Source organism: Zonotrichia albicollis, chromosome 20, assembly GCF_047830755.1.
Source record: "Zonotrichia albicollis isolate bZonAlb1 chromosome 20, bZonAlb1.hap1, whole genome shotgun sequence".
Classification (NCBI taxonomy): domain Eukaryota; kingdom Metazoa; phylum Chordata; class Aves; order Passeriformes; family Passerellidae; genus Zonotrichia; species Zonotrichia albicollis.
In genome coordinates, this window is record NC_133838.1 from 12,171,474 (window position 1) to 12,187,237 (window position 15,764).

A 15,764-nucleotide genomic window follows, 5' to 3' on the forward strand; every position below is an offset into this window, starting at 1 on the left:
CCTGCCTGCCGCCCCTGCCAGCCCCTCTCAGCTCTGTGAGACTGCTATTGCTCACTTGCTCACGTGACATCCTGGACTTGATTTCATCGTCCTCCTCCTCCTTCCTCCCCACACCAACCCCCTTTCCGTGCTGCCATTTGTGTCTCCTGTGGCTTTCTGATCTTGTCAGCGAGCCAGAACGGGCACTTTTGGGTGCGTGGATGTACAGGGGAGATTTTCTTGCCTTTCTGAGGCTCCTCTCCCACGCTGGTAACACAACATGAAAATTTGTCCTGGTCACAACGAGATTTGTCAGCTCCTGCCAGGCCCAGGCACAGGAGTTTGCTGCTCCCCCACAGTGAGAACGTGGAGCTGCTGAGGAATGGGTGCTTCTCTTGGGCAGCACAGGGTGGGCAGGGTTTCCCCTCCCAGGGCTGTGTCAGGATGCAGAGGTGCTGTGTGAACCAGGCTCCCGCTGTGTTCAGCAGCTGCAGGTGCTTTTCCGTGCCCTGGCACCTGCCCCAGCCCTTGGAGCTCCGCAGGCAGCGTGGTGGGGCTGGGCCCAGCTGCCTCTCTGCTGCTCAGTCATTTGTTTCTTTCGTTATCAGTTCTCAAAGAGCACGTGGTGGGGCACAGGGGGCAAGACAGTCATCATTTGTCTCACTGGTTCCATCCTCTGCACTCTCGGGAGAAATTCAGAAATCAGTGCTGACACGGGGATATTTCCTTTTGTGTGGGTGTCTTTTGACTCATTTCAAGGGGCCTCTTTCTTACCAGCACCCTCTGGGGTCTTGCTGCAGGAAACATCTGTCTGTCCTGATGGAAAGGTCAAAGGCGAACAGGTTTGGAGGGGGAAGGAGGCGAAACGAGCCCTCTAAATACCTCTGCTCTGTCCTGCCCGTAATCTGAGCCATGGTGGGTTCAGAAACAAGAAATGCCCTTAAAAACACCTCATGGACCTTCAGGGTGGCTCTCAGATAAATAACTCTCAGATAAATCACTCCAGATTCCACAGCAAGGGCTCTTGTGCAGCATAAGGCAAGAGAAGGACTGAATGCCAATCCAAACATTCCTGGAGGAATCCCATCGTGGGTGCCCCCTCATCCCTGTGCCAGTGGCAGAGCAGAGATGTGCAGCTCTCCAAGGTGTCATCACACTTCTGGGTGGGTTCTTGCGAGGTTTTCACTTCTGTTTTAGAGAGAAAAGTGGCTTCTCACGATTTCCCCTGTTGTGGAAATACCCAAAGCTCCCAGCCTGACGTGAACTTCAGGCAGCATTAGATGGAAATCACTTTAGGAGACTGTGTGGTTTCTATCAGTGCCTTGTCTGAGCCAGGGAACCCAAATGCCAGCGAGGAGCTGTGAGATTATTATTTTTTTTAAAAGCAAATCTGAAGAAAAAAAAGCCTCAACCACAAGTGTTGCTGCTGGGGAGGGGGAGCGTGAACCTCCCTCTGTGTGACTGAGTCTGGTCCCACTGCACATCCGCCACCGGTGCAGCCACCTGCAGCTCCTGCTCCTGCAGCTCCTGCAGCTCCTGCAGCTGCTGCGGCAGAGCCCCCAGCCCCGCTCTGGGGCCGCAGTTCCTGGGGCCAGACGATGTTGATCGGGATGGGACAATGGAAAGGGACCCCAAATTTCCCCGTTTGTGGGCGTTCCTGATGCTCTGGCTGCACAGGAAGCAGCGAGCCAAGCCCTGCAGCCTGCAGCTGCCTGCCCCCAGCCAGCTCTCCAGCCCGGTCAGTACCGCAGCCACTGCTGCTGCCGCTGCTGCTGCCACTGCTGCTGCCTCTCCTGCTGCCTCTCTTGCTGCCTGTCCTGCTGCCACTGCTGCTGCCTCTGCTGCTGCCTCTCCTGCTGCCGCTGCTGCTGCCTCTCTTGCTGCCTGTCCTGCTGCCACTGCTGCTGCCGCTGCTGCTGCCACTGCTGCTGCCTCTCTTTCTGCCTCTCTTGCTGCCTCTCCTGCTGCCACTCCTGCTGCCATCTCCCTCTGCTTCCCTTCCTGATGCTTCCCATGGGTGTTCAGGGCACTCTGGTTTGCTTTTCTTTCTCTGCCTTCTCGGAGAGTTTGTTGTTGTGACTCTGGAAGAAGCTGGCCTCGGTGGCACACGGGTGGTTTTGTGCTGGAGATTTGTGTGTGCTGCCAGCCAGGCTGTAGGAGCTCGTCACAAGAGTCCCGAGTGTTGAATTCCAAGCTGGCGGATGAGTCCATGAGGGAAAATCCTCCCTTGTGTCAGCAAGATACCAAATGGCTTCTCAAAGTGGTAGGAGGATCACAGGATGGGCTGGACTGGAGGGGACTTTAAAGCCCCTCCAGTGCCACCCCTGCCATGGCAGGGACACCTCCCACTGTCCCAGGTGCTCCCAGCCCTGTCCAGCCTGGCCTGGGCACTGCCAGGGATCCAGGGGCAGCCCCAGCTGCTCTGGGCACCTTTGCCAGGGACCCTCACAGGGAAGAATTTCTTCCTAACGGGTCTCTCGCTGCTGTGGGCTGTCTCCCTGCAGAGCTGAGCTTGGCCAGCTCCTGTTGCAGCTCTGGAGGTGGGGAGCTGTTCCTCACGGCAGCTGCCCGCGGGGACTCAGCCTCCAGATGGACCCAGGAGTGCAAAGTGGCTGGTTTAAGCTGGGAGATCAGGAACACGAAAATGTGTTGTTTAAGGGATTATGGATCTTTCTTGCCTGTGATCACCAAGCCCAGGGAAAGGCAGGATAACGCCAGGGAGCTCCTGTGCCCCTGCCCTGAGTGCCCGAGCAGCACAGGAGAGAGCAGAATTCCCTCCATGGAAACAAAGCCACTTCCTACACTGAGAAAAACCCAGCCTGAGAGTGGGGAGGGAGCTCAGTGCAGATGGGCAACCACATCCATGGGCACTGGAGGGTGGGAGTGGGCTGGGCAGGGCAGGCAGGGCTGGCACCTGCCCCTGGCTGGCTTTAAAAGCTGCTTTGATGAGGTGGTTCCAGACTAAATGTCTGAATAGGTCTAGGAAACAAAGTGTAAATTTTTCCCCCCAACTCTGCAAGGGAAAAAAATAAATTGTAGTTCCAGCTTTCTGCAGCCTCTGCTGGCCACAGCTTCCCCAGGGCTGGGGACAGCAGAATTTAATGAATTTTTGAACATTATTGCTGTTCTTTGGGTCCAAAAGTTTTGCTGGGAATAGGAGGTGTTTCAGCATCACCTCAGGGTCTGTGGCTGTGCTGGCCCTGATCCCTTGCTGAGTTTATTCTACTTATGCTGATGAAATCCATTTTTTCTTCTTTATTTTTTTTAAGTAAAATAATGTGTTTTAAACAAAACATGTGCCAGAGACCTTGGCTTCCCCTCAATCTTCTTGAAGGCTGGAGTCTGTTAAAGCATCATCTGTATGTGCTGAAGATGCACTAAGACTTATGTTGCAGAGTTGCTCAGATTGCTGAGCAGATGGGCTCCAACATGTCTGATTTTTGCCAGCCCTGGCCCTGTTTTGACAACAGTGCCTTATTTTTTGTGTTGTGGGATTTTTAGTGGCATAAACACTCCTGTTTTTGCAACCAGTGCCTCAAAAAGGAAGGTGCTTCTCAAGCACTCTTCTGAAATGCAGTTCAAAGCAGCCCCTGTGGTTGGGAGGGAGGGTCTGTATTTACCTGGTCCTCCCTACCCTTATTGATTGCAGATGCTGATACCTGTGACAAGCACCAGCCTTTGTGGTTCTCTCCCGTGTGGCTCCCGTGAGTCTGGAGCTGCAGTCCTTGTTCCATGACCCCAGAAAGCTCCTTTCCCTCGCTCAGGAGTCCCTGCCAACCGTGTGCCCTCTGTTTCAGGGGGAAGGTGTCGTGCAGGAAATCAACATCACCCACCATGTGAAGGAGGGCTCTGAGAAGGCTGATCCCTCACAGTTTGAGCTCCTGAAGGTGCTGGGACAGGGCTCTTTTGGCAAGGTGAGATCACTTCTTCCTATGTGCCGTGCCAGGCAAATTATTCTGGTGACGAAAGGAACTATCCCCAACAAAACCACTTTCCTGACTCCCAGGAATGTTCCTGGGCATGTTCCTCCCTTCTCAGAACTGCTGCTGTGTGCCCCAGGCTGGCTTTGGCCCCTGTTTACGGTCCAGTTTCCCTTCTGTGAAGGAGGAAGGAAGTAGCCTGTAGCTCTTATCTATTTCAATAATCCAGGTCTCACAGACCATCTGCTGACACATTAAATCAGCTTGGTGTCAGTCAGTTGCCAGCTGACAGTGGGGGCTTGGGCAGGACTGTGTGCTGCTGCCTGAGAAAATGCAGCAGAGATTTTGTAGAATCAGAGAATAGCTGGAAAAGACTTCTGGGATCATCCAATCCAACCAGTACCATTGCCAAGCCCACCACTTGCAGGTGGTGTCCTTTTGATGCTGCCTAAAACCAGGCATCAGGGATGAGACATCAGGGAAGGGTAGGAGATAAAAATCCAGAGGATGCAGGACCTGAATAACAAGGAGTTGATGTGACTGGCAAACCAGAGGGCTTTAGTGGTAAAGTGAAGCATCAGTGCCTCCACTCACAGCTCCCAGGCACCAGCCCCAGCCCCACAGGAGCTGCTGGAGTCAGGAGGTGTGGAAGGCTGGAAAGGAGGAAAGTGCAACATGACACTGGGGGGTGAGAGGAGTCCACACACAGCACCTCCCTGGAAACCCATGGGGAACCTTGAGCTTCTTAGGGACACTCTGGGGTTTGCCACTTTGGAAAGCAACCAGCTCCTACTGCCAGTGTTTAGTACTTGGTGAATGTGGTGTTTTTCTGCCTCAGGTTTTCTTGGTGAGAAAAATAACTCCCCCAGACACCAACCACCTCTATGCCATGAAAGTGCTGAAGAAGGCGACACTGAAAGGTAGGAAGGAGACTCCTGCTGCAGTGCTCTGACCCTCTGAGACTTACAGAGCACTGGGGAAATGTCACTGCTGGCCTGGGGTGGGCTGGGTGAAAGAAAAGCATCTTTATCCCAGCAAAACATCCTCCTTTTCTTTCCTCTATTTAAGAGGATCGTGACGGAGGTGGGAAATGCCTGGCTCAAGCAGCCTGGTGCTCAAGGCTGGGATGGGGCAGGACACTGGCCAGGGCCCTTTTCTGAGTCTGAGCTGTTCCTCTCTTCCCACAGTGCGGGACCGACTGAGGACAAAGATAGAAAGGGACATCCTGGCTGATGTCAACCATCCCTTTGTGGTGAAACTCCACTATGGTGAGTGGAGCTCCCTGGGGTGTTGGGAGGGGGGCTGCAGCTCCAGCAGACTCTGGCTGCCTTTCAACACAATCCCCTGAACAGAAATCCCTTCCTGGAAGGATCTGTGGTCCCACTGCCTGCTCCAGCTAAGGCTGCTTTTACTGCCTAGGGTTAGGGTTATGCCTAGGGTTCTGAAAACCACAAAGCCCAGAGCCCCAGGCACACTGCAGCTGCAAAAGGCATCCCAAGGGGAACACAAAACTGCCACAACATGCCTTCCTTCACAGCTTTTTCCCTGGAATCAGCCTTAGCCCAAGGATGCTTTCACTGCCTAGGGTTAGGGTTACTGGGGAGCTGAGCATGGACTGGGAGTGGAGGTTTAAACATCAAATCCCTGGGATTAGAACATTAAGCCATGAGAAACTGAGAAAGTAGAGCTAACTAGCTGAGCTGCAGTTCTGCATTGTTAATGCTCTGACTCCGGGAAAGGCAAGGACAGCTTTGTTGCTGTAAGGTGACCAGCACCTCTCCTGGGAAAATAGCCCTTTCAGGAAGGTACTGCTGGTGGAAAGGGAACCAGACCCCTATAAAATGAGGATTTTCTGCAGTGCCAGAGTGCTGTGGGGAGCTCCCATTTCAGCAGCAGGAACAGGCCATCTCCTTTACCCCATCAGCCCTACCTGCGTTTGACCCAGGAACCACGCAGGGCATGTGCCCAGCTGGAGCCACTGGGATTTAAGTGATTAATGTAACACCACGGAGCCCTCCCTCAGTGCAGGGCTCTGACTCCTGCTCTGGCTTGTGTTTCAGCATTCCAGACAGAGGGGAAGCTGTACCTCATCTTGGATTTCCTCAGAGGAGGTGACCTTTTCACTCGGCTTTCCAAAGAGGTGGGTATGCTCTGGCATCTCGGTGGGCTGCTGTGGCTCAGCTCATCTCTGCTCATGGCCTGGAGAAGTAACTGAGCCTTGCAGTCCTTGAGAGGGTGAAAGCAGCCTCCAGCCTGCTGCTAGTCCAGAGCTGGCACCAGGAGAGGGTGTGGTGGGAGCCCTGTGCTCCAGCAGAAGAGCAGCAGCAGCACAGGTGGCGGATGCACCCCTGCAACAGCTTCAGATGAGCATCTCCTAAAGAACAAGAATGAAAAGAAGTTCATTTTGGATTAGAGTTAAGGAAGAAATTGTTCCCTGGGAGGGTGGGCAGGCCCTGGCACAGGGTGCCCAGAGCAGCTGTGGATCCCTGGCAGTGTCCAAGGCCAGGCTGGACAGGGCTTGGAGCAGCCTGGGACAGTGGGAGGTGTCCCTGCCATGGCAGGGTGGCACTGGATCCATTAAGGTCCATTCATGATCCAAGCCATGAATGGTGGGCGAAGTCTGGAAAATTTAGAAAGGGCAGGAGGGAGCAACATGGATGTGGAAGGTCTTGCCTGGGTGCAGGGGAGCTGCTGGCATTGTAAGCCAGCACCTCTCTGCTTTGTCCCCTTACCTGCAGGTCATGTTCACTGAGGAGGATGTGAAGTTCTACCTGGCAGAGCTGGCACTGGGACTCGACCACTTGCACAGCCTGGGGATCATCTACAGGGACCTCAAGCCAGAGAAGTACGTGTGGCAGCTGAGGCAGGATGCCAGCCCTGCAAGCAGCCCAGCCTGGAGTCAGGGAACAGCTCCCACCTTCCAGAGGGGCCGGAGGGTGCCCTGGGGCTGCACACGTGGGAGGTGCTGGTGCCAATCCAGGGCTGCTGCTCCTCGGATCGGTGATTCCAGCCGGGAGCTGTGTGTGCCACAGGCTGAGCAGAGATCCATGGCAGCCTCCAGGCTCCAGCGTTAGGCAGCTGGGAACCTTCAGAGGGAGAAGGGACCAGGTGGGCTCTGCAGAGCCCACCCCAGCTTGGTTATCCTTGCCTGGGGTTTGTGGGGGTCAGAAGGAGGTACCTCTGGGGCCTTTGGTTTGCTGTGAAGCTGAGGGTGTGGAGAGGAGGGAGCTGCTCCTGGTCCCACTCCTGTCTTGGTGGTGGAGCTTAAAGCACTGGGAGAAGGGACAGGTAACTTTGGATTCTGGGAGCCAAAGGATGATCTCAGACCATCTCTGCTGTGCTTATTCTCACTAGCCCTTACATAGACAGTAACAACTTGTTCTTCTATTCCTGCTGTAGCATCCTCTTGGATGAGGAGGGGCACATCAAACTCACAGGTAAGGGGCTCCACCGAGCCTTGGGCTCCAGCAAGGTTGGTTCCTGAAATACAGAGCTGCTTGAACTGTGTGGAGCAGTGTGCTGACAGCTTTCTCTTGTGCAGATTTTGGTTTGAGCAAGGAGGCCATAGACCACGAGAAGAAAGCCTACTCGTTCTGTGGGACCGTGGAGTACATGGCCCCAGAGGTGGTCAATCGCCAGGGCCACTCGCACAGTGCTGACTGGTGGTCCTACGGGGTCCTCATGGTGGGTACCCTGCCGGGACTGGCAGTGCCAGCTGCCCCTGCCCTGGGACACCAGACGCGGCTCTGTGTGTCCTGCTGACCCCTAAAGAGCCCTAAGGGGCTGTCCAGGCCTCCAGCCAGGAGCGCTGGTCCCTCGAGGCTGCTGTGCTGGGCTTTGGGGGGGCTGTGGGGTGTGTGGGATGCAGGGGCTCTCTGTGGGGTGTGTGAGGGTGTCCGTGTCCACCCCAGCGCCGGGCCCGCGCTGTCAGTGCAGATCTGGTGCCACCGTCTGGCAGCTGCAGGATCCCGGGGCTCCGGCAGGAGCAGGCGCTGGCCTGGACACGTTCCCAGGCAAACCCCGAGAGCCAAGCTGCTGCTGGGAACTCTCCGTGCCTGTGAGCCCTGTCAGAGCCAGCCTTGGCACCCCTCACAAGCAGGAAGGGGCAGTGGGCTCTGTGCAGCCCTGAGCCTTGCTCAGATATGACCCTCCTTCTTCTCTTTCCCTCCCAGTTTGAAATGCTCACAGGGGCACTGCCCTTCCAGGGGAAGGACCGTAAGGAGACAATGACCCTCATCCTCAAGTAAGAGTTTGTCCCTCCTGTCTGCACATCAGGGGTGTTGCAAGTGGGGGCTCTTGAAATTCTGTGGCGTTATTTGGCAAGTGGTGCCATATCAGCCATCCATTTAAAGGGTGCAGTGTAAATGCCAGAGAGATGATTGGGCATTTTAGGGGTGGAGGTGCTGCAGATGCCTTGTGGCTTTTCTTCAAACCTGCAGCTGATTGCATAACTTCCTCCCCAGAGCGAAACTGGGCATGCCACAGTTCCTGAGCGCTGAGGCTCAGAGTCTCCTGCGAGCCCTTTTCAAAAGGAATCCAGCCAACAGATTAGGTAAGATCAGGTTTTTTTGGTTTCTGAGGTTCTCTGTGACACCTGGCTGTGCTGCCTCCCTGGCCGTCCCCTTGGCCTTGTTGGGGGTTCAGTACAACACGACCTGTGGTGGCTCTTGCAGGCTCTGGGCCAGATGGGGCAGAGGAGATCAAGCGCCACCCTTTCTACTCCACCATCGACTGGAACGTGAGTATCAGAAAGGGCAAATTTCAGCACCACTCAGCAACAGTAACACAGTTCTAGCAGCAGGAATAGCACAGTCCTGATGCTTGGCCAGCTATGGGAGAGCCACCAACCGCTGTCCCCATCCATTCCAATAACCCTTTCCAAAACCAAAATTCTCTGTCATGGAACTGTCTCATACCTCCCTGAGCTGTAGCAGAATGCTAAGACACAGAGTTTCACAAAATCTCTTCCTGGCCCTCATTCCTCACCAGCCTTTGCACCCTTTGGGAGAAGGTGCCTGTGGGAGCACTTCCAAGCTGTTTTTGCAGCTGTTTTTTGGGTTTTGTGTGTTTTGCAGAAGCTGTACCGCAGGGAAATCAAACCCCCTTTTAAGCCTGCAGTGGGCCAGCCAGATGACACCTTTTATTTTGACACAGAGTTCACGTCACGGACACCAAAAGGTTTGTACGACTTGAGGCAAAGCCCAGCTTTCCTGTGAGATGTCACTCTTTGACTTCACACCAGGGAGTATCCAGCATCAGCACGATAAGGTTTCTGCACAGGGAAGGTTTAGGCTGGACATCAGGGAAATTTCTTCCCCCAAAAGGGTTGTCAGTCCCTGGCACAGGCTGCCCAGGGCAGTGGTGGAGTCACCATCCCTGCAGGGGTTTAAAAGTCATGTGAATGTGGCACCTGGGGACATTGGCAGTGCTGGGGGAATTGTTGGACTCACTGATCTTAGAGGGCTTTTCCAAGCTGGGCAATTCCATGATTCTCGGTGGGATATTAGGAGTAAACTCAGTGCTGCTGGTGTGGATCCTGTCTGAAATAAATTACAGTAGTTCCTGGGAGCAAGGGGGAGGCTTCTGCTCCTCAGGCCCTTCTCGAGCTGTCTCTCCCACTGCAGATTCCCCAGGTGTGCCCCCGAGTGCAGGGGCCCATCAGCTCTTCCGAGGCTTCAGTTTCGTGGCAACCGGGTTAATGGAGGATGGCAAAGTCCACCCTCCCCAGCCTGCCCTGCATTCAGTTGTGCAGGTAAGGAATGGGGCAAAGGAACAGCTCTTTGGAGGTGCAGGGATGCTCCAGGATCACTGCACCACCTGGAGCCTGAGGCTGTTCTCTTTGGAGTTCTTGCCTTCTGTTCTTTCATCACCACTGACTGCCACACTGTGCACAGGCTGTCAGGGCAGTGCGGGGCTGTGGCTTTCCTGTCCCCAGGTGGATCTGTGCTGGCAGGGGGTCTGTAATGCCTGTGGGTTGGGCAGCCAAAGGCAAAGGCACCGTGCTTGGTGCAGGCAGCGTTGGCCCACTGACCTATATCTGCCTTGTTCTCCTCTCCTCCCGCTCCCCGCCGGGAGGAGAAGCTGTGGGATGTAGCAGACAGTCTGACAGCTCTCTCTGTGCTGCATTAACTCATCATGTTGCACAAACCCTTCCCTGAACCTGTCCTGTGTGCCCTGGCAGCAGCTGCACGGCAAGAACGTCCAGTTCAGCGACGGGTACGTGGTGAAGGAGGCCATCGGCGTCGGCTCCTACTCCGTCTGCAAACGCTGCATCCACAAGGCCACCAACATGGAGTACGCAGTCAAGGTCCGGGACTTAAGCATTTGTAGAGCTAGAGAGATGAGGGAACAGAGTGGATACGGTACAGGAGCTCTGCAAGGCTCCAAACTCAGCTCGTGTGCTTTGTCCTGGCCCCTTCCCCATCTGTGGTGGCTGCAGTGTGCCCCTACTCTTGCAGGTGATTGACAAGAGCAAGCGAGACCCTTCTGAGGAGATTGAGATCCTGCTGCGGTACGGGCAGCACCCAAACATCATCACCCTGAAAGATGTGAGTGTGGCTTGGGAGACTTCCCCTGCTTTGGTTTAGGAAGGGCAGGCTGGTGGGAGCAGAGCTCAGCCCCAGCAGGGGCAGCCCAGCGACCCAGCTCCACGTGCTGCTGTTTCTCTCTCAGAAGATGCCCACCAGAGGGTGCTGGGCATTGCCCAGGCTCCCCAGGGAATGGGCACAGCCTGAGGCTGCCAGAGCTCCAGGAGCTCTTGGACAGCACTGCCAGTGATGCCCAGGGTGGGATTGTTGGGGCAGGGCCAGGAGCTGGATCAGTGATCCCTGCGGCGCCCTTCCAGGCTGGGTTATTCCATGATTCTGGGGTGGGAAAGCATCCCCAGAGCCACCTCTGCTGATCCCTGTGTGCTCCTTGGCGATGGGAGTACAAAAAGGAAGCTGTGGAAGCACATTTTGGTCACCCCACCCATGTTTTCTTTGGCAGGTGTATGATGATGGCAAGTACGTGTACCTGGTGACCGACCTCATGAGGGGAGGAGAGCTGCTGGATAAAATCCTCAGACAGAAATTCTTCTCGGAGAGAGAAGCCAGTTCAGTCCTGCACATGATCTGTAAAACAGTGGAGTATCTGCATTCCCAAGGGGTGAGTGTGGTCACGACTGTTTTCCTGGAAGCTCCCTGGCATTACGCTGTGCTCCCTCTCCTCCCAGGAGTAACACTGCCCATCATGACAATTATTTCTTGCTGGTGTTGCCCTCTAGGCAAAGTAGATGTGGGGCGAAGGCAGGGGATGAGTGACCTCAGGCAGCTTTCAGACCTTTATTTTTGTGGGGTATGAGCACAGCCCTTTTTTGGCTCCACAGGTGGTTCACAGGGACCTGAAGCCCAGCAATATCCTCTACGTGGATAAATCAGGGAACCCTGAGAGCATCCGAATCTGTGACTTTGGCTTTGCCAAGCAGCTCAGGGCTGACAATGGGCTCCTCATGACCCCCTGTTACACAGCAAACTTCGTGGCACCCGAGGTGAGCACCCTACTGACCTGAGACCCTCCAGCAGTCCCCTTGTCCCTCCCCTAACCTGTGCTCCCACCTGGCACAGTGGGTCTGCCCTGTTCCCATCTCCATCTCGCCCTAGAAGAGGCAATTGCAGAAATAACACTTGCAGTAATGAATCTATTTTGAATCCTGATATTTTAGTCCCAGACTTTGCTGTTCTGTCCGGCTCTGGAAGCTTTGCATATGGACTGCAGCCAGGTCAAGCCCCTCTTCTGAAATGAGCTCAATGACAGGAAGCAAACACTTTTTTCCCTTTGCTTGTTCAGGTCCTGAAACGCCAAGGCTACGACGAGGGCTGTGACATCTGGAGCCTGGGGGTCCTGCTGTACACGATGCTGGCAGGGTAAGGCAGTGGCTGGGGCTGTGCCCCCTGTCCCCAGTGTGCTCTGTGGGGACAGCTGTGCCTCTCCTCCTGCCTGGGTCGGTAAGCCAGGGCTCTCTCCTCTCTCCCCAGCTGCACTCCCTTTGCAAATGGTCCCAGTGACACTCCAGAAGAGATCCTGACACGGATAGGAGGAGGGAAGTTCTCCATCAGTGGGGGCAATTGGGACACCATTTCTGACATGGCCAAGGTAGGGTTTGATATTTGTTGGGGTTGGGGTTGCTGTGAGGCAAATATAGAGCGGGCTGGGGAGGGAGCACACAAGAGAGAGAAGAAAACCAGCACTGCAGCTGCTACCCTACACAAGTTCCGCACAGCAGCTTTGTTTTAGCTCTGGCTGTGATATTTGCATGGAAAACCAACCTCGTGCTTGACCCATGTGGGGTTTGCTCTGTGTTCTACCCCCTAGGCCTGCCAAAAACATATTTCATACAAAAAGACATTGATGTCTGGGGACTTTAAACTTGGCCTCTGCATTTAAATCCTAATCTGGGGGCGTACACAGGTGGGTTTTTTTTTTTTGCATTTAAATTATGAAGTCTTCTAAAGTCTGACTTTCCAAATGATGCCTGTAGGATCTGGTATCAAAGATGCTCCACGTAGATCCTCACCAGCGCCTCACAGCCAAGCAGGTCCTGCAGCATCCTTGGATAACCCAGAAGGACAGTTTACCCCAGAGCCAGCTCAATCACCAGGACATTCAGCTTGTAAAGGTACAAAATCTGGAGTGGGAAAGCAGGAGGGAAGTTTGGAGAGGTGTAAGCCAGGGCAGGCAGTACAGACAAGCAGGGGTTTTGGGGAGGAAAGAAAGGGGAGATTCTTTAAAGAAACAAGAAAGATGCTTCTGTCTTTGTGGATGTGGCTGCTCTGGTCCCATCTTGTAAACCATGAGTCTGAAGCAGCTCTCCTGCCCCTGAGTGACTCCTCTGTGCCCCTCTGCAGGGCGCCATGGCTGCCACGTACTCGGCGCTGAACAGCTCCAAGCCAAGCCCTCAGCTGAAGCCCATCGAATCCTCCATCCTGGCACAGAGGCGGGTGAAGAAGCTCCCCTCCACCACCCTGTGAGGCCCCACGGTGCAGGGACAGCCCGGATTTTGCACACCTACGGAAGAGGGGGACAGAGGACGGGCAGGGTCTGCACAGGGGCTCCCCTGGGGACTTGCTCTCAAGAGGCCAAGTGCCTTCCTGCTCCTGAAAGACTGGCTCCTCCTCAAGTGGACTGATCTTTGCTGAAGAACTTCACTGTAAAACTTTTTTGATGTGTAAATTGTCAATTTATAAAGAAATCCATCTGTGTATATGAGAACTAGAATGTATAACTGATGTCAAGTGGCACTAAAAAGCAGCTCTGATTCACCCTTCCCTGTGTAGGACCAGGTATTTGTTGTTGCTACAGCATTTCTTGGAACTGATCCTCTCCAGCTCCACAGCAGCTGGAAGACTGTGTCACACTTTGGGTTTAGGCTTTGGGGCATTTCCTCCCTCAAACATTTGGATGCATTTCCCAAAGCCAGCCCTGCAGCCTCCCAGCCAGCAGCACTCGTGTCCATGAAGGACCTCCCTCCCTTCTCAGTCCTGTGTGTTTGTTCCATGTAAGGTGGATTTTGCAGCCTCTGTTCTCCCTCTCTCCCGTGCTCCCCCAGCCCAGCCAGCAGCTCAGATCTCTGAACAAAACACACCATGTTTTTAACAAGCCCTCCTGCAGATGCTCAGCAGGCCAGGTAGATCTGGCTCACTCCTTCCCTCTGCTCTCCTGTCTCCATGCTCTCCCATCACTGTCGAGTTTGTCACCTGTGCAGGGGGGTGACAACAGAACCTCCTCCCTGGCAAACCTTTGGGCTGGCTCTGGCTGCTGCTTTTACAATGTGGGGTTTTCCTTCCCCTCAGCAGGAACCTCTGAACATCTGAAACCTTTATTTTTTAATTTAACTTTGTTCTCCAGCCGTGACTCAGGGTTTCTTTCTGACTTGTACAATAAACGTGTCATTCAGGGCCCGTCCTGTGACTGACTGTGAGCTGCAGAACCAGCGACCCCCGGCGTTCCCCGGGCATTTCTGCCCTTCCCAGGTTGTTCCTCCGTGCTATGCAGGGACAGTGCTCCTTGGCTGCCTTCTGGAAAAGCTACACAGCTTTTTACCAGGCCCTGAAAGCCAGCAGTGCTGCTTAGGGCAGCCTCTCATGCTACCTTCTCTCAGTGGGAGGTGACCAGAACCAGTCCTGGAATGAGGCAAGAACCAACAGAAATGGGGAATTTCTTACTCAGGACACTTCTGTGCTTGTAGAAACCAACACTTGGAGACAAACTGCTAGGAATAAATAGCCACCCCAGTCTGACCTGCAAGGAACTGTCAGAGCTCCATGGTTCCATGGTGGCAGTTCCTGGGAGCAGCGGGATTGCTACAAGGGCTGCAAACAGAGCTCAAGGATGTGACTGGAGCAAGCAAAGGTTCTCATGTGAATTTCTGCTACTTTTAGCTGATCATGTCACAAGAGAGGAAACTTGGGTTTTTGTTCAGTCCCAGTTGGCTCTGAAATGGAGAATTCCATAAAAATAATTATGTGAGATGCACAGTGCTCTTCTCCTGTACCCTCATCCAAGCAGGTCCTGTGAGCAGCCAGTGAGAAGCTGAAATAGTCACAATTTCTTTCTCTCTGTATTCCAAGTGCAGCCTGAGTGTCCAGTGCTTCTGAGAGGAGGAGGCCAGCCCCAGTCCACAGTGGATCTTCTTACTGGTATTGCCACCAACCCCAGCAGACAGGAATTTAATGTTTTGCTGAGATTTGGGGAGGGAGAGACTCCACCACCCAAAATGCCTTCCTTAAAAATACTTGTGGCATGATGTTCCCTACACCTCCACAGTGACTCGTGTGCCAGTGCTGTGCAAATGGTAGATGCAACCTGCAACCAATACAATAATCATTTTTTCTGCAGCTGGGCTCAGTCCCTTTGGGTGTTGCAGGAACCTCCACAGATTTTCAGAATATTTCCTACATTGTATTTCAAGGGAAGGTCTGGGGTGGTGGATGGGTTGGATGCCAACCTACTATGGGTGGGTGGGGCTCAGTGCTCTTAAACCCTGGTGTTTAGGGGGTCTTAAACCAAATACTTGTCCTGGTTTGGGGGATAACTGGTTATTTGTATGAAATTGCAAATGTTTTCAAACATCAGTCAGGAAAAACATTACAGCCCTTGCTGAATCCTGCCTGTGATGTGCTGGTGTGAGGCCAGCTGGGGACAGCTCAGGGGTGTGGGGACAAGCAGGCGCAGATCCGTGTGGGCAGGGGGGGAGCAGCCCTCGGCTGCTGCAGGTTCTGCCTGGCCATGAGACAATACCTGGGGTGTCAGACCCCAAAACCAGGAGCAGCAAACCCCTCTGCCGCCCTCGGGTCTCCTATCTGAAGAACTTTGTGCTTGATGTAGCTGGAGCTTCTGAAACCCCCATCCTCTTGGAGAACAGAGAGAACAAGAAGGGCTACACCTTCCTCTCCAGCGGGCTTTTAACCATGTTATTCTGAGTTATCCATAAGTAAAATAAGCCTTGATTTTTAGTTCCAGATCAACCAAGTGCTGTTACTTTTTTAATTGCAGTGCTCAATAAAATTGGACTTGTGAATTTTCTGTATATGAGAGCTGTGTTTGTGATGGGTTGGGCTCTCTCCTTCCTTTTCCACTTTTGTCCTGACCTTTGCCAAAGTACCGTTGTCATATTAACTGAAATTGCATTATTTGAGGTGAAGGCTGGGTATCTAATGCCTACTGGGGGGTGAGAGACCAAGTGATTTGCTCTTGCAGGATTTTGGGGTCGTTCAGCTGTAACTTGGGAGAAAGAGGATACAGAGTGTATCACAAATTGTCTTGGTTTTAAAAGAGGCAAAAATTGATTTAACTTCCATACATAAGGACATCTTTACAAGGAAAGCT

General features: G+C 53.7%; 1 protein-coding gene across 4 annotated transcripts in view; it reads left to right on the forward strand.

Moving 5' to 3' along the window:
- RPS6KA1 (ribosomal protein S6 kinase A1) overlaps positions 1 to 15,465 on the forward strand; it is a 32,236-nt gene extending 16,771 nt beyond the window's left edge. For 2 of the 4 annotated variants that reach the window (XM_074555659.1, XM_074555656.1), the window contains 20 exons: positions 3,777 to 3,893; positions 4,738 to 4,819; positions 5,087 to 5,167; positions 5,960 to 6,039; positions 6,638 to 6,744; positions 7,299 to 7,336; positions 7,441 to 7,583; positions 8,072 to 8,142; positions 8,363 to 8,451; positions 8,573 to 8,637; positions 8,975 to 9,077; positions 9,524 to 9,651; positions 10,081 to 10,206; positions 10,358 to 10,447; positions 10,887 to 11,045; positions 11,266 to 11,427; positions 11,727 to 11,803; positions 11,915 to 12,032; positions 12,418 to 12,555; positions 12,785 to 15,465. In XM_074555659.1, the coding sequence (XP_074411760.1) occupies positions 3,777 to 3,893; positions 4,738 to 4,819; positions 5,087 to 5,167; positions 5,960 to 6,039; positions 6,638 to 6,744; positions 7,299 to 7,336; positions 7,441 to 7,583; positions 8,072 to 8,142; positions 8,363 to 8,451; positions 8,573 to 8,637; positions 8,975 to 9,077; positions 9,524 to 9,651; positions 10,081 to 10,206; positions 10,358 to 10,447; positions 10,887 to 11,045; positions 11,266 to 11,427; positions 11,727 to 11,803; positions 11,915 to 12,032; positions 12,418 to 12,555; positions 12,785 to 12,907 (2,097 nt within the window). In that variant the 3' untranslated portion in view covers positions 12,908 to 15,465. Of the gene's footprint in view, positions 1 to 1,559; positions 1,718 to 3,776; positions 3,894 to 4,737; positions 4,820 to 5,086; positions 5,168 to 5,959; positions 6,040 to 6,637; positions 6,745 to 7,298; positions 7,337 to 7,440; positions 7,584 to 8,071; positions 8,143 to 8,362; positions 8,452 to 8,572; positions 8,638 to 8,974; positions 9,078 to 9,523; positions 9,652 to 10,080; positions 10,207 to 10,357; positions 10,448 to 10,886; positions 11,046 to 11,265; positions 11,428 to 11,726; positions 11,804 to 11,914; positions 12,033 to 12,417; positions 12,556 to 12,784 lie in introns of those variants that run through there. The other 2 variants (XM_074555658.1, XM_074555657.1) reach the window with 2 other exon arrangements.
- Positions 15,466 to 15,764: the final 299 nt, after the last annotated feature.